Source organism: Petromyzon marinus, chromosome 19 (assembly GCF_048934315.1).
Source record: "Petromyzon marinus isolate PM22_M1 ecotype Great Lakes invasive population chromosome 19, UKy_Petmar_22M1.pri1.0, whole genome shotgun sequence".
In the NCBI taxonomy this organism is placed as follows: Eukaryota; Metazoa; Chordata; class Hyperoartia; order Petromyzontiformes; family Petromyzontidae; genus Petromyzon; species Petromyzon marinus.
This window is the reverse complement of record NC_133685.1, coordinates 10,827,444-10,845,295: the sequence shown is the minus strand read 5'-3', so window position 1 is coordinate 10,845,295 and position 17,852 is coordinate 10,827,444. Positions and strand designations below refer to the sequence as shown.

The following is a 17,852-nucleotide window of genomic DNA, read 5'->3' as shown; positions in this document are numbered from 1 at the left end:
TCTCTTGCGTTGATACGCTGCCCTCTCCCTGTGCAGTAGCCAACGCCGCAGCTTGTGTTGCCCACAAGGTGGCGCTATGCCCGGTCCTCTGACACAGACGCTATCTTGCCATTAAACTCGTTTACATTGACATGCCCATCTCTCCCTTTAACGCAGCTGCTGTGCGTGCGGCGACGGGACTCCTTTCCATCTCCGGCCCCACCTACTTACCCTTGGGTGACACCCACCTCAAACCTATAAATAATCTCTTGTTGCAGCAGCCCTTTCTTGTTTAGCAGTTAAACTGCTGTATCTTTCCACCTGATGACGATTGCTTGTGTTGCGATCGAAACGCCGTGATTCATTATTTATTTTTCTACCTACGTGACTTTACCGAAAGAACCAAAGAGTATACATGAATATAGTGTCAGATGCCACACCTGGAACAGTTCACGGTTTTTGCGTTGCATGCGGCGCTCTCTCAGTCGGCCCTTTTCTTTATCCTCCTCTTCCTCTTTCTCCAGTGCACGGATGTGCTCCTCAAAGCATATCAGTGCATCTTCCTTGTCCATATCTGTGCTCCAGAACCGGTATGGTGTTCATGCGCACAAATTGACAATCATACAATGCACAACACGATGCTGAGGTGAGTGTTTACTGGAAATAAGAGCGTGCCAAAAATAAAATTAGTGTCAAAAATACCCGCTTGGGTTAGATAGAAAAGCATGCTTGGAACAACTTGTTTTAACTTGCTTCAATTGGACAACACAAATGACAACACTTCCGAGAGTACAGTTAAATAACAGAATTAAAATGTGTTCCTACTCAATAGGATGGAACTAATCTCCCCTGGGACATCACAGGCAGTTATAAAAATGTCGCATTCCTGCAGTGTGGGTGATTCTCTCCAAGGTAGCAACTGACAACTTTATATTGATCCCAGCAAAATCATGGGCTCAGAAAAAACTTGGACCACAATTTTAACCTGGACCACAATTTTAACCTGGACCACGATTTTAACCTGCACCCTTTCTTCTCATTGTTTGTCTGGTGCATTACCAACACTGCCACCCACACACAGAATACCAATACAGAGAGAGAAAGGCAGCATCTAGGAAACGCTACTATACAAGTTGCATTAGGCTTGGTGGAGTTATAATTGAGAGAAAAAGGGTATACGGCAGCAAGAGGAGATTAAACAAGGGCCTCACTTTGCAACTCCTCGTCCTCCGCGAACGTGGGGTTGTCCATAAGGTGCTGCTGCGCCTCGGACCAGGTGGTGCGGAATGTGACGCTTGTCATGCTGTCAAGGATGCTCTTGAGTGCCTGGATGTTCCTCTTACGTAGACGCTTGGCCTCCTCCTGGTCACACAGCAGTGGACGCGGTGGGTGGACCATAGAGTGGATTAACAACATATATTTGAGCAATACAAAATGTGCATGTTAACAAGAACATGGGAACATCATTGGAGAGCCAGAGCTCGGGAATGATGTGATCTGAGAGAATGAGCCAACTTTGGTCAATGTAAGAGATTCTCACTTGTCTATGACAACTCGGTAAAGTGACTGCCATTATTGAAATTCATTCTGCTAGTGACCCAGTGTCATTAAATCTCAATTTTATAAAAAAAATCATGGGGTTCCCTTACAAATATCAATTAAACAGGTTTTATGTTTTTTATTTCTGTTCTAATTTTTTTCTGGCAACACCAGCAGCCTCTTTAAAGCTACAGGTGCCTGTTCAGGTGGTGATGGAGACTCAAGAACCACCTGGACCAAGATACAAATGCACACTAGCAGTACTTGGTTCTGTGCTTATTGAGAAGCAGCAACACAAATTTGTTGAGCAATTTGTTAAATAATTTTTGAAAATTGGTCTAATTGTTTTGTGACTCACCTTCTCCTTCTTGGCCAGGAAGAAGATGACATCCTCATAAATCTCGTTGCGATCCCGCTCCTGCACATTGTTCCACACCTCCATGCTCCCGAACATCTGCTCTGCCTTCCTGTAGGGTCGAGGGTTGTGTTGCAGCCATGGATTAGCGTTAATTGGGACATTTACACAACCAGTCGTTATAGCTTGTTCCATCTTAACAGCAAGTTAGATTTTTACAATAGCAGTAGTCCATGTCTGCCAATCAAATATGATATGCGCATTGTGAATGTATGACATGTGGGTGCTTGTGTTTATGACAATGTATTTAGCACTTCTTTTGTACCATACGTAGACAACCGTGCTCATCGGAAGTGCGATTTAAATTGAAACAAAGGGTCCTTAAGTACCTACACATCTTTTTTTACAAGTGCTAATCAACAAATGTTTTGAATAATAGTTTCAGGCATTTATGTCTGATTCATTTGTGCTGCAAATGGCCACTCCACAGGGGAGGCACTTGAAATAGATTTCGGTCTATGAAAAGTAGCAGGTTACATTTGTTTGTGTACTTTTTTAAAGCACTTTTTTTCAAAGTCACAACAACAATCACTGACGTGAATAATTTATTGTATAAAGTGGGAAATTTCCAAATGCCGATTTTTTTAAATGTCAGTCGAGGTGACTGTAGCAGCAATCGTAAAACAATTTATTTACTTAAGCCAAATGTGACACCTTTATTGCTGTAAAATATGAAAATATCTTAAAAAGGAAGGAAACATCAAGTTTTTCATGAAAAGAAACGCAATGACTTTTCATATTTTTCACAATGCTGTGCAGGTTAGCTATGCAAATAAATAGTTATGCTCATATTTCTAACAAGTTTTTGTTTACGATTAAGTTGCATTATAATTGTATGGGTGAATATTTGAAATTATCACATTCAATGTATGTATATTCAATTTATTTCCCACCGTAAGTAGCCAACCGTGCTACCGATCAAGCAGAAGATTGAGAATGGCTAATACTCATGATTATTCTAATACAAATAGAGATATATGTATTAATAAAATGCAAACTCGAACAGAATGTAACACTGTCCAAGGGAGACAGATCAATGCCATAACGATGCTCGGAAAAAAAACCCATGGATGATCACCACTCGCTCAGTACAGCATTTGGACAATGAATTGACAAAAACGTTATTTGAAAGTTAGCATGCTCATTTCTCAAGCAACGTAATGCATGCTAAGTGGGTGATAGATAGTGCATTCAGCTGAATAATTACCAAAATGCATCTGATCAAAAATGCAAACAATAACCTATCTTTATAACAATTTGATTCAAGAGTGGCATTAACGATGTTATGGACATTTTTTTAAAGTCTTAATTACAGCGATAATAGAATGGGTTACTGCTATCGCATGCCCATCATTAAATTAGGAGCCATAATATATCTTACCCATGCGTCTCAATTGTCTAAAAAAAATGGGACGTCAGTTTCAGACGCTCGAACCCAAACTGCTGACGGCAAGTTTGTGCTTCAGAACTGAATGGCAAGTAATTACAGCTGGGCCATACACCCATATCTCCATATATATAAAAGGCAAAGTTGTGATTGTGTGTCTGTTCAAAAGGTTTAGCGTACTTCCCAACATGCAACAAACTTGAAATTTGCCAGCGATTGTGAGAGACGGACTGGATTTATTTATTTAACTTAAACGGACGTAATTATTTAATGGCATTATGATTCTGTTCAAGCGTTAATTTAGATCAATTACTTAATACAGTATAAGCATCAGGCGCTTCAGAATGCTTAAATGCAGCACTTAGTCTATAGCTATCAACCTGGAAGAAGTTAAGAATTTTGCAATTTTATTTATTCAATTGATTTTTTAATTCAAGCACATGTATTAGTATAAAGTGTGATTAAAACAACCAATGAGCTCAGATATGTAAAGAATACACTTATCTGGCATTATGACAAAAACTCATTCAGCAATTAGAATTCAGCAGGCCAAATTTGTGATGGGGGATGCATATTTATAATTGACAAACCCACACGATCTCACAAAAAAACACATTTTGACTCAATGGTTGTGAAAGCCTCCATAATAATTGAACCCTTTTTTCACTCCCATTTTATCTTGAGAGTTGAACACCTGCTTTTGCTCCAGCCCATATCCAGCACCCTCCCTTTTCATTCCCCACTCTACCCACCTAATCGCCTCATTTCATTAATTACAAAAAAGGTAATGGGACACTTGCATATCAGCAAATGGCTTACCTTACTTGGTTAACCAATTGTTAGAATTAAAAGTGGTGATTATATAAAGAGACCAGCCACCGTCATGAGAATGTGGAACTTCGAACTTCAAGGCCAAACGTGGAAATGAGCATCACTTAATACTCATTTGAGCATTAAGACAATGAGACTCAAGCTGAGCTGTAATATAAAACGGTAAAAAGTGTTGCATTGGGACCCTTGTCGCTCACCTGTATTTCACATACGAGTTGAGCTTCTCATGTGTCTCAAGGAAACGCTGCAACCGATCCTTGGCCTCCTTGGCCCTGAGCCGTGCTTCCTCTTTCTCCTCCTTGTCTCGCTGGGTCTTGTATGCGTTGTATGCCTGCTTCTTCTCACTCAGCTTAGGCAGGGCGCTGGGGGGTAAACATGCATAAGCAGACAGAGGCATGCCCACCCAGAGCCATCATTGATCCACTGCAGGATGGCCTCTCTTATCCATTGATATCCCTCATGATCTAGTTATACAACAATCGATCTTGCTCCTAAACATGAGTTGAACCTATTTAACAAAACTCAACGTTGAAATCGGTCCTGAAGTTTGCAAGCTTACATATACATTTTATTGAAAACATTGGTCCAGAAGGCATATAGGCTAATGGACCTACATGTTAATTCATGTTATTGTTCATAAAGCACACTTCTTTATATTTAAAACAACCTTAATGACAATAATCACAACACCTGTGTCATTTTGTTTCAGACATGATTGTAAGCACTATTGTTATTGTTCAGGACCGAGTTGTAGGCAAATGATTCATACATTACAATGTCGCAATTAGCGTCAAAGTTTTTTTTTTATTTGTATTACCACTACTTATAACTCCTCAGCAAGCTGGCACTGGAAGTATATGAACAAACATTAATGGTTTTCGTAACGTAACTGAAAGAAAATGTGAGTTCAGTGAAACTCCTGTTATCCAACGCAATATGCGTGTTCATGGAACCAATTATTTGCATTAACGAAAAACTCCTCTGGTCCACACAAAGCCACAATGTGGATTAGAAGAGGAATTTTTACTGCTACTTCCACTCAATTCCTCTGACTTTCACAATGGCTATGGGTAAACATAGCAGTAAAGTAACTTCCAAGACCGCTACCAGGTGCCTCCTAGCCATGAAAAAATGTGGCTGATGCTGCTCTAGTGTCACTGTGACCTTAATCATCATCACGAACTAATGTGTAAACACACTTCTGGATGAAGGCCTCCCAACTTCGTCACTATCTCTCAGTCCTGTGGCGTTACAGTCATACTCACTCCTACACATTAACTAATCTCATCACTCCATGTACGCAGTTGTTACCTTCGGCACATTTACTTCATCATCATGTGCAGACCAAATACTACAATAATGCACAGCTAGAGACCAAAGTCACGCACGGCAGATTGCACTTAAAAACTGCAGGAGAATACTGGCCAGCAACCATGCACATAAAAAGTCCAATCACCATTACTATTATTATTATTATTCATCATTATCAATCTATGGCAACACACTGTGGACAAATGTGTATAGGATTATTTTTACACATTATTCCTCTTATTCATGAAATAGCCACAAACAGGAACTGCGAGTGGTGGTAATGCGAGCCGCAGTTGAAGGTGAATAGGATACAATTTCAATCATTTGCCAATTACTTACTTTCACTTACTATCAACAAAGTAGCTGCGGATAATAGGAGCAATCTATCAACAATACAGTGAGGGAAAAAAGTATTTGATCCCCTGCTGATTTTGTACGTTTGCCCACTGACAAAAAAATGATCAATCTATAATTTTAATGGTAGGTGTATTTGAACAGTGAGAGACAGAATAACACAAAAATCCAGAAAAACGCATGCCAAAAATGTTACAAATTGATTTGCATTTTAATGAAGGAAATAAGCATTTGACCCCCTCTCAATCATAAAGATTTCTGGCTCTCAGGTGTTTTTTTAAACAGGTAGCGAGCTAAGATTAGGAGCACACGCTTAAAGGGAGTGCTCCTAATTTCAGCTTGTTACCTGTATAAAAGGCACCTGTCCACAGAAGCAATCAATCAATCAGATTCCAAACTCTCCACCATGGCCAAGACCAAAGAGCTCTCCAAGGATGTCAGGGACAAGATTGTAGACCTACACAAGGCTGGAATGGGCTACAAAACCATTGCCAAGCAGCCTGGTGAGGTGACAACAGTTGGTACGATTATTCGCAAATGGAAGAAACACAAAAGAACTGTCAATCTCCCTCGGCCTGGGGCTCCATGCAAGATCTCACCTCGTGGAGTTGCAATGATCATGATAACGGTGAGCAATCAGCCCAGGACTACACGGGAGGATCTTGTCAATGATCAAGGCAGCTGGGACCATAGTCACCAAGAAAACAATTGGTAACACACTACGCCGTGAAGGTCTTAAATCCTGCAGCGCCCGCAAGATAAGCCTGCTCAAGAAAGCACATATAGATTTTAAGCTTTCGTGACTGCAAGGATCCATACTCACAGCTTAAAGGCTGTGGTCTGAGCTTGGCTCTGTTTCGCTCCAGTGCAGTCTTAGAGACAGTCTGGTCCCTTCACCTGATGAAGGCCGCTTATGTTGTGGCCGAAACGTCGTGTTTTTTTTCTTCCTACGTGACTTTACCGAATAAAACCAAAGAGTAAAGCACATATACATGCCCGTCTGAAGTTTGCCAATGAACATCTGAATGATTCAGAGGACAACTGGGTGAAAGTGTTGTGGTCAGATGAGACCAAAATGGAGCTCTTTGGCATCAACTTAACTCGCCATGTTTGGAGGAGGAGGAATGCTGCCTATGACCCCAAGAACACCATCCCCACCGTCAAACATGGAGGTGGAAACATTATGCTTTGGGGGTGTTTTTCCGCTAAGGGGACAGGACAACTTCATCGCATCAAAGGGACGATGGACGGGGCCATGTACCGTCAAATCTTGGGTGAGAACTTCCTTCTCTCAGCCAGGGCATTGAAAATGGGTCATGGATGGGTATTCCAGCATGACAATGACCCAAAACACACAGCCAAGGCAACAAAGGAGTGGCTCAAGAAGAAGCACATTAAGGTCCTGGAGTGGCCTAGCCAGTCTCCAGACCTTAATCCCATAGAAAATCTGTGGAGGGAGCTGAAGGTTCGAGTTGCCAAACGTCAGCCTCGAAACCTTAATGACTTGGAGAAGATCTGCAAAGAGGAGTGGGACAAAATCCCTCCTGAGATGTGTGCAAACCTGGTGGCCAACTACAAGAAACGTCTGACCTCTGTGATTGCCAACAAGGGTTTTGCCACCAAGTACTAAGTCATGTTTTGCAGAGAGGTCAAATACTTATTTCCCTCATTAAAATGCAAATCAATTTATAACATTTTTGACATGCGTTTTTCTGGATTTTTTTGTTGTTATACTGTATCTCACTGTTCAAATAAACCTACCATTAAAATGATAGACTGATCATTTCTTTGTCAGTGGGCAAACGTACAAAATCAGCAGGAGATCAAATACTTTTTTCCCTCACTGTATAATCATAATATAAATGAAAGTTGACGAAAAAATATTCTGGCGAAACAAATACTTAAGTCTCAGATAATAATGAAGGGCACATCTCAGATAAGGAGTTCCACTGTAGATTAATATTCATATTACAATTACTGTGATTACATGGTAAACACTGCTACACAAGTTGCAGTTATTTTATTTCCATAGTTAGGGCAACTGCAGACTTCAAGAAATAAACACAAGAGAGGCATATATTTTCTTTCAATGTGAGGCCATACCTATATCTGGGATCATTGATGATCATTTTCATGGCTTGCTCCCACGATGCACTTGCAGGAACTTTCTGCAAACCAAGGGACAGAATCAACATGAACAATTCACTTATTCCACTCTTGTTTTTTACTCCACAAGAAGAAATAAAAATGTCAATTTACAAAATGTCACAACTTCTAAATGGTTAACGAATTTAGCATGCTCGAGGGCAGATCCAGCATGCAAATGACTAATGGGGACAAAACAGGCATTTTTCGGGTTTGGTATTAAAAATGACAATTGCAAAACTATTATTCTGGCCATGTGGGAATATGCTCCGATTTTAATAGAAAATCATCAATTTGCAAAGCCAAAATAAACATAAGCCTGGCCGCCATCACCATCCATGTTTAACAAATATGGAACAAAATGCACCCCAAAAGTAATTAACTGTAGGCAGATAGTAATTGACTCTTCACTAGTTTTACAAAATAGCTTTAGGTTTATAGGAAGTAAAAACATAACGGCATCTCATGTACTGCGCAGTCAAGGATAGATGATGTAAAGTGATCAAGGAACATACAAAAAATTCAGAGATTTAATCATCAAATATGAAACAGACAGGTTGTATATCAGTCAAATGCAATGGAAACGCGATACATTATAGCAGTGATTTCCAAGTAACCTAGTGTCAATACTACAGCTTCAGCTATATAAAGCATCAACTATATAAGAAATACATAATTTTCAGACCATAAAAGCAATTGTTGATAATGAAAAATCTTCTGATGCATGGTCTTTCGGATGTTTCATTACAAATAATTATCTCAGCGTATGTACAAAACTGAGTTAAAACATTGCCGAGTAACAACACTGCTCATTGTCTTGGCACATTACCTTGTCTTTCAGAAGATCCTTAAAGGCCTGCCTTGCCTCTTCTTTGGTGTTCCAGGTGTAGACTTTCTTCTCCTTTTTCTTCCTGCCATCCTCTTTCACAACACTGAAAGTTTACAAAGCAGGAGGCAGAGAAAAGTCCAAATTTGTAAAGAACAAACCATATCGAACAAGTGCCTGATGGAAGCTTTGCATTTGTGTTGCTTCATATTTCTATTGCCTATTCACAACTATCGCACTAGGTGGCCTCAGTTCACCTGCATGCATTCACTTTTTTCATCATGAATAAAAAAACAAGACAAACACCTACAGTAATGCAGGCTTTACAGCGCTCACCTGCCAATCACTTGCTCCACAATAGCTTCTGCACCTGGAACGACTTCACCGGGTATCACGGCGACCATTCCAGTCGGCGCTCCAATAACTGTTCCCATGACAGGGGGAACAGTTGCGGTGGCATTCCCCATGGCAACTGCATTGGCAGAGGCAGTGGCTGTGACTGCGCCGCCAGCAGCGAGAGAAACACCGTCTTGCTGTGGCGTGCCATCTGCGGAGGGCGGCAGGGCGGATGTGGTTCCGGCCGCGGAGGGGGACGCACCATTCTCCACAGGGGAGCTCGTGCCCGTGGAGCCGGGTGTGCCGCTGGCCGCCTGCACAGTCGTGACAGCCGCTGGAACGGGCAGCTCCATCTGCCCCCTGTGGCGCACGGAGAAAAACGTCAAAGGGTTTACTGACACTGGATCTTGGTATGAACTGCCATCTCTGAAGTTTTTGGCAGGTTTAATAGCATCGGCCAATTCGTCGACAACTGTACCAAAACTACTCGTACCATCATCATTAGACCTCCTTTGCCAGTACCAAAATTTAATAGGCAACAAAACTGAATCCTTTTTACAAGAAATCATGTGTGCATTAACCACAATACTTGTGGTCAAAATGCAAACAAAAAACACTTTGACAATATATGCATTGTCCTTGAAACTGATTGGTCCACACAAGAGACGGCTTTCTTTTGAGCCTCGTCTCAGGAGCCTCGTCTCAGGACAATGCATATATTAGTGTGTTTTTGTTTGCATTTTGACCACAAGTATTGTGGTTAATGCACACATGATTCCTTGTAAAAAGGTTTCAGTTTTGTTGCCAGAAAAAAAGGGGAAAAACCCTATTATACTCATACCATATTACTTATGCTTTGGCGGGTGGCGCGTGGGCAAGTGCGTTAAGCCGGGTTCATGCGTCACGCTGTTATGCCTCCCCCCACCCATTCTCCATCCTGGTCATGTATTTGATGCTAATATGCAGGTCGTACTTGTCTAAATAAAAATAATTCACAGCCTTTTATCAATCCAATACGAGTGCTGCAACGACTTGCAAACCTCTTGACTGTCATACACAGGATAGGCAAAATCCCGAAAGAATGGAAGGCAGCAAGACTCACCCTTCAGCTACAGGACCACATCCCTCTTGTCCTCCAACTCCAAGCGGATGGAATGTGCCATGCTTGCCAAGCCCTCCCCCATTATCGACCCCGACTGACCTCCCAAACAAGTCAGATTTTTTTTTTACCAGCCTGTAGCTGCTGTGAATAAATTGTTTACTTTTCCACCCTCAGAAGTTGGCTTTCAATATTAAGAGAAAACCATAACTGCAACAATTCACCTCTCCGTTGCCTATGACACCATTTAGCATTATGGCCTGCTGCTGAAGATGGATAAAATCATCAGATGCTATTTTACTGTACACCTCATCGCGGCGATGCTCAGCAACCATAATTTCAGGGTACACCTTGCTAGTCAAGGCAGCCGCAAGGGAAATGCAAAAAATGGCCTCCCTCAAGGCTTGGGACCAACTCGTCATTATTTAACATATAAAAAGTGATCTGTCATTTACATCTCACAAGTGCAAATATGCAAATCACAGCCCATGCTGCACAGGGCACACAAACCTATAGAACACCGTCAATACTATAAGAGTTGATTTAGTTCTACTGGGGGCATACTTCCATCGCTGGAGAGTCTGACCTTCAAGCCCAACATAAAACATACCTGTGAAAAGACCAAATAAAGTATCGCCCTGCAACAGAATCTTGCAGCAATGACCTGGGGCATCTCAGCTGACGTGCTGCAAACTGCCGCCCAATCACTGATTTACTCAGTGGCAGAGTATAGTGCTTCAGCCTTGTTTGGGAGCTAGTACACAAAACTGCTACATGCACAATAAAAAAATGCAAAAGCATCATAACTTAAACACCACTCCATTGGCTCCCAGTTTTGGTCAATATCCTGCCACCACATACCCAGAACTACGCAAAATGCAAGGGATTTTACATGTGATCCTGCTAAAGACAGAAAGAATGTATGCAGTCCAGGCACAAATTAATGTATAGACAATTGCCTTCAAAAGCAAATCTCATGCAAATTACAGCATCCTTTGATTGTCAAAATTACATTGCCATTCTTGAGTGAGCTCTTTTGAAATGGTGGCTATCACAACGCTGTATGCAAAATTTGCCCTGGTACGACTACTGGCAAGCTGGCAAAACATTAGAAAATATACAACTAGCCTTGCCTCTATAACATAAAATATTGATTTTCTCGGAGGAAGATCAATAATATTCAATGCAAATGGTATATACATTGTAAGGATGTAAGGCTTTAAAAAAGTATTTTTTTTAAGTATTTGCTCTACAATATCAAACAAGTGTTGAATCTATGAACAGCGGTTCAAAACTTGAACTCCTTTCTACACACGTATTAAATTGAAGAGCATGGCTGATACAGGTTACTGTACTAAGACATTCAAATGGAAAAAGTACACATTTTTACACATCCTATTCTGAAATGTTTTATTGACCAAAAGTACGTACAAAAAGTTAAGAACCATAATGCTTAAGAATGTTACTACATGATCTTAATCTAAATAAAAATAAGCCACCTATAACATTTTTAACAAAGTAAAGATGATATATGAACAAACTGGGCACATTTTTTAAGTAAAATGCAATCACCGTGCACTTACCCAGAATCTTCATGGGCCTTTATCATATCTGAAACAAACAAAACATAAAACTCATTTAGCTCAGTTAAATGTGAAAATCCCTAAAAAGATGAGTATCAAATGGATAGTATGAAAATGGGAGGCCAAAATTAATTTGGTCAGTTGATCCAATAGCAAAAATTAGCAACTTCAATCGGAAGCACACACAGGAAGATATCTATTTATGTAATAATCTAAGTCATTATTGAATAAGTAAACGCATATAACATTCAGCAAACCAACTATAAATGTAAACAATTGTTTAACATGTTCTTACTTTCCAGGTCTTCAAGTTCCTTGGGTTTGGTCCAGCGAGATTCTTTCGTCTGAGCATTGTAAAAGTAAGGCTTGCCTGTGTCAGACTTATATTCCTTCCAAGGGCATGAGGCCACCAGCATCTGTGCCCAGAGTAAAAAAAGTTATTTCAGTATGTTGTGGCAATGCACAAAAAACTGTCTGTTTAAATGCAGCATTAATGTACAAAGGTGCAGTCTCTTACCTCTCCAGGGGATTTGAGTTCTAGGGGCTTCTCCCAGGTGGACTGTTTGGTGTCGCTGTTGTAGAAATAGGTCCGTCCATCTGGAGACTTGTGCTCTGTCCATAATGATTTCTGCACAAGGCCAGAAGAGACCGAATCCCTATTTTTATGTGTTTGCAGGTACGACGCTTTTTGAATTATAAACAACACATTGCCATGACAGAAATTGCTGGGGGAATAATTAAAATAACTGCTTTACAAAGTACATATTCTCCTTATTTTGATCCTGCCACCAATATTCAAGGAGAAATTATTACTACAAACTAAATTCAACATCCTTATCTAACAGTTTAAGCCGTAATATGCTGTTATGCTCAATCCCCAAACTGAATAAATTCAATCCAATGTTCATTTTCCATCAGGAGATGGAAACATCTAAATCTAGGCAGGAGTCAGCAACCAAAATGACAAAAGCAATTTTTTTCGAATTTTGAAAAAACAAAAAATGTTTTCAAGAGCTGCAATGCATGAAATACAAGACACATGCAGCTCTGGAGCTGGAGATTGCAGCTCCCTGCTCAAGAAGAACCGCAGCAGATAGGCGAGAGGGCAAAACTCGAGAATAATGCCTGACAAAAACTGCCCAAAGTATTTTCCACATGATTGCGAGTCACAAGCAGATTCAGAGTAGACATCACAATGAGTTGAATAACTGGCTTTTAAAATTGCAGGCAAAAGGACCGTTGAAAGAAAGTGTTTGAGTTGATTTAGAAAATATGACATTTCAATATAAAACCCCACAGTTTATTTTTTATTCTCAAATTGCAATTTGATGTAAAAATAACGGGAGCACCTTTTTTTGAGTCTCTTGCTGTGCTGGAGAGTTTCCTGCAGATGCAGACTGCTGTATTGCAGCTACCGCAGGATTCACAGCCTGGGTGAGGAAAAGCAGAATTTTCAAATACTGTAAAACGGAAAGTAAATGTTTCAGGCTTAAAGAATATTTTTTGTTTCATGTGCGATTTGTAAAAGTAATGTAACACTGACCTGGACAGCTGGAGCACCCGGTCCTTAAAAAAAAAGAGACAAAAATGTAACGTTTTATCAGGCAAGAGGCTTCAAATGTTGAATGTAAATGTGAAAGCAAAATATAAAAAATGCAACATGTTTTTGATTAAATGGTATTAACATTACATGTCCATTTTTTATATCTAGAGTATATTTAAATAATTCTCCAATAAAGTTAGCCAACCATAAACTATATGCATTTATGTTACTTACCAGTACTTGTATCAGTGGGTGTTACAGACCCCTAAGGAGAATAAAACAAAGTTACAGGTGAATACCTATGCACTTCTTTAATTATAGACATTCCAATAGAGATGTTTGATATAACAAAACGTCAGGTAATAACATTGTATTGTTTACACAGAAAAGCCTCCAACAATATTACTAACATGATAAACAATAATCCTATGTGTAACTTGGATATCATATCCAAAGTATTAAATGTTCAAATGTATTAAGAATCCGTTTAGAAAATAAAAAAAACAATAAAAACTCTCCACTTCCAGGAGTGAATATACTTTAAAGAAGAAAAACTAATTTATGTTGAACACCAAACCACTTAACATTATGCACGAAAAAAAGTAAAGCTTACCGCAGCTGCAATGGGAGGAATATTTGGCATTCCCTGCATCATCATCATAGGCGGCATCATACCAGGCATCTGACGAATACCAACAGAACACCACATTTGCTATCACATGTGGCTACATTCATGATTTGTATACAATCACTGAACACTTGGCTTTCAACACTGTGCTTTCAAAGACACATTACCAGATCATTTCTGCCAAGCATGAGGATACACAAAGTGTTATTCAATAAACATCGGCATGTTGAAAACCACTAAAGCATTATTTCACGAGCATTTCAAGTACATAGATATTTTCATCATAAATTAGCACGGTTGGCTATGTACAGTGCGAAAGAAGTAAAAAATATATACACACATAACATCTTTAATTTGCATACCATTTAAGGAACAGTTCTCAACCTCCAACTATTGTGTCCCTCACGATCCAGCTTTCCATGTTGATATCAATATTCTCCAATCAAACGCAAATTAGGTAGTAGTAAATTGCACGCATCTGTTGATGGGCAAAAATGGAAATCAGAACCAAACGGTGGTGAGGATGTTGAAATTTGTTTAAAACCATTAAGGAGTTATTCACATTTTTCCATGTCCTACAATGCATTTGGAGGACATGTGTCGGTTGCATCTCTGTAATGCTCTTTGTTTTTACCTGGCCCATAGGTGGGGGCCCTCCAATGGGTGGCATCATAGGAGGCATCATGCCAGGCGGCATGGGAGGCATATTGGGGGGCCGTTGTCCCATCGGTGGCATGCCCATCGGAGGGAAGGGAGGAATCCCTGGAGGTGGCATCTGAAAACAAACATTGGTGTAAGCCTTGGTATAAAACACTTTACCTATGCTGATTTGAATGCATTTACGAGTCGAGTGCTTGTAAATATGACGATATTTTTCCATTATCATTATTGCTACTGTATTGGCACAAGGTGCATTGATGTAGGGTAAGTAAAATAACCTCAATTTACAGAGTCTACTGGCAAAGGTTACACTGCTAGCAGAGTAAATTGTAAACATTGGCAGCAGAGAAACACAATAAACCCACAAATGAATGCGGAAATGCAGTTAAGTAATGCTGATGGCATACATTTGTGGCATTTTAACTCTTTTCAACTATGGCTGAGAGTGTTGGTTGGAGGGTTAAAGGCAAACAAAGCTCTAATTTCATAAAGATACACCGTACTCACAAAGGGTGGCGGTACCATGGGGGGAGGGTTAGAGAATGCAGGGTGCTGTTGCCCAGGTCCACTAGCCGACCCAGGCGTGTTGTTACCGTCCTGGTTAGCCTGCAAAAGAACATGAGGAAACCCCCATAGCACGATGTCAACTGTATAGAGAAACGTCGTACTCGGATCGTAAATGTTGTGGATTTGGTCTCCAACACACCGGTGTGCTGTACTAGTGACGAATTGGCCATGTTCTGTTTACGTGACAACCCTTACTAGTTGGCTGTGTCGGCTGGTGGCGGGTTTAACGACACATTTACGCGACCTAACCCCCCCCCCCAAAAACCTATATTATGGAGTATTGAGACCCGGCAGGATAACTGGTGGTATACGCCGACTACTATAATAATACACACGTACGATTGATGTTTCCCTTATGATTCGCGTGAGCGCGTTGTGGCGTGGTGATTATGCGTTTACAGTTTGAGACGCATATGTGACCATTCTAGGTACGGTTCTGATTATACGTCCAATGACGGTTTCAATTATTCTTCTGACAATGCTTTTGATGCTTCTGATTGACGTTCACGAAGGTATTCTCACCTCCGATTAGCAGGGTTGGCTACGTACGATGCGAAAGAAGTTCTATGTCCATATTTCTGATTGCAACGATGCTTCGGACAATGGTTTGTGATGATGCTGTCTGATTATAATTACGCCTGCGACCTTTGATTGTGTATGTAATTATAAGTGTGCGATTGATGAGGATGCCTTCTGGTGACACCTCTGATGACAAAGACGCGTCTGACTAGGATGCTTCTCTTGATAAATAATCTCAACCTTCACACAACCATTCATTTGCCCTTAATTCCCAACAGCCTTACACCGGTCACGAGATGCACGCGAAAACTCCGCAATCAATGATGTATCCGTGGGAGTACACCAATCAGACTCTTACAGCAAGGTAACACGCGTAAGCATTGTTCCATTCTTAATTCAGCCTCAAGCCCCAACACACACACACCACGCAATTGCACCTGTGGGACTAGACCCTAGGCCCGAACTCGGCCTTTCCGCCTGGGACCGAAACGCGGCACCGCGCGACTCAAAACCACGCGGAGTTTGAGCGCCGCGACAAAGGCGAAACGTTTGCGCGGGGCGCCCAGGAACAAAAACTCCTTGCGGCCCTCTGCCGACCTCCCCACCCCCATGTCCCGTCGAACACGCACCATGCTCACTCGGCTCGCTCCACGACGAAGCCTCTTCTCTCACTCCTCCTGCTTCTTCTTCCTCTCCTTTCAAAGGCGCGAGGCCCGGGCGCCGCAGGTGGCCAGTAACACCGCTGCCGATTGGTCGGCGCGGCGTCACGTGGTACCAGGACTCGGAGATGTCGACCAACGGGGTGCGTTATTACTGACGCCATCTTGCATCGCTTCGAACGTGCCGGGTGACGTCACGTTCAACCGTTTGTTTTGCCCCATGCAAGATGGCCGCCATAAGCCGAGTGTAAGCTTACTCAGACTTATACTACAAACTATACTTTGTAGTTCTGTACTAAATTGTCTCTCTTATACTACAAACTATACTTAGTAGTTCTGTACTAAATTGTCTCTCTTATACTACAAACTATACTTAGTAGTTCTGTACTAAATTGTCTCTCTTATACTACAAACTATACTTAGTAGTTCTGTACTAAATTGTCTCCCTTATACTACAAAGTATACTTAGTAGTTCTGTACTAAATTGTCTCTCTTATACTACAAACTATACTTTGTAGTTCTGTACTAAATTGTCTCTCTTATACTACAAACTATACTTAGTAGTTCTGTACTAAATTGTCTCTCTTATACTACAAACTATACTTAGTAGTTCTGTACTAAATTGTCTCTCTTATACTACAAACTATACTTAGTAGTTCTGTACTAAATTGTCTCCCTTATACTACAAAGTATACTTAGTAGTTCTGTACTAAATTGTCTCTCTTATACTACAAACTATACTTTGTAGTTCTGTACTAAATTGTCTCTCTTATACTACAAACTATACTTAGTAGTTCTGTACTAAATTGTCTCTCTTATACTACAAACTATACTTAGTAGTTCTGTACTAAATTGTCTCTCTTATACTACAAACTATACTTAGTAGTTCTGTACTAAATTGTCTCCCTTATACTACAAAGTATACTTAGTAGTTCTGTACTAAATTGTCTCTCTTATACTGCAAACTATACTTAGTAGTTCTGTACTAAATTGTCTCTCTTATACTACAAACTATACTTTGTAGTTCTGTACTAAATTGTCTCTCTTATACTACAAACTATACTTTGTAGTTCTGTACTAAATTGTCTCTCTTATACTACAAACTATACTTTGTAGTTCTGTACTAAATTGTCTCTCTTATACTACAAACTATACTTTGTAGTTCTGTACTAAATTGTCTCTCTTATACTACAAACTATACTTTGTAGTTCTGTACTAAATTGTCTCTCTTATACTACAAACTATACTTAGTAGTTCTGTACTAAATTGTCTCTCTTATACTACAAACTATACTTAGTAGTTCTGTACTAAATTGTCTCTCTTATACTACAAACTATACTTAGTAGTTCTGTACTAAATTGTCTCTCTTATACTACAAACTATACTTAGTAGTTCTGTACTAAATTGTCTCTCTTATACTACAAACTATACTTAGTAGTTCTGTACTAAATTGTCTCTCTTATACGACAAA

General features: G+C 40.3%; 1 protein-coding gene across 3 annotated transcripts in view; it reads right to left on the bottom strand.

The window, feature by feature from the left end:
- The window catches only part of LOC116943843 (pre-mRNA-processing factor 40 homolog A-like), a 30,597-nt gene extending 14,111 nt beyond the window's left edge, over positions 1-16,486 (bottom strand). For 2 of the 3 annotated variants that reach the window (XM_076068148.1, XM_076068149.1), the window contains exons 1-17: positions 16,352-16,486; positions 15,144-15,242; positions 14,611-14,751; positions 13,962-14,030; positions 13,583-13,613; positions 13,349-13,371; positions 13,155-13,235; positions 12,323-12,433; positions 12,101-12,221; positions 11,806-11,833; positions 9,124-9,483; positions 8,791-8,893; positions 7,920-7,984; positions 4,349-4,513; positions 1,877-1,985; positions 1,191-1,341; positions 420-553 (exon numbers count right to left, since the gene is read on the bottom strand). In XM_076068148.1, coding sequence (XP_075924263.1) covers positions 420-553; positions 1,191-1,341; positions 1,877-1,985; positions 4,349-4,513; positions 7,920-7,984; positions 8,791-8,893; positions 9,124-9,483; positions 11,806-11,833; positions 12,101-12,221; positions 12,323-12,433; positions 13,155-13,235; positions 13,349-13,371; positions 13,583-13,613; positions 13,962-14,030; positions 14,611-14,751; positions 15,144-15,242; positions 16,352-16,354 — 1,794 coding nt within the window. In that variant the 5' untranslated portion in view covers positions 16,355-16,486. The remainder of the gene's footprint in view (positions 1-419; positions 554-1,190; positions 1,342-1,876; positions 1,986-4,348; positions 4,514-7,919; positions 7,985-8,790; positions 8,894-9,123; positions 9,484-11,805; positions 11,834-12,100; positions 12,222-12,322; positions 12,434-13,154; positions 13,236-13,348; positions 13,372-13,582; positions 13,614-13,961; positions 14,031-14,610; positions 14,752-15,143; positions 15,243-16,351) is intronic. The other variant, XM_076068150.1, reaches the window with a different exon arrangement.
- Positions 16,487-17,852: the final 1,366 nt, after the last annotated feature.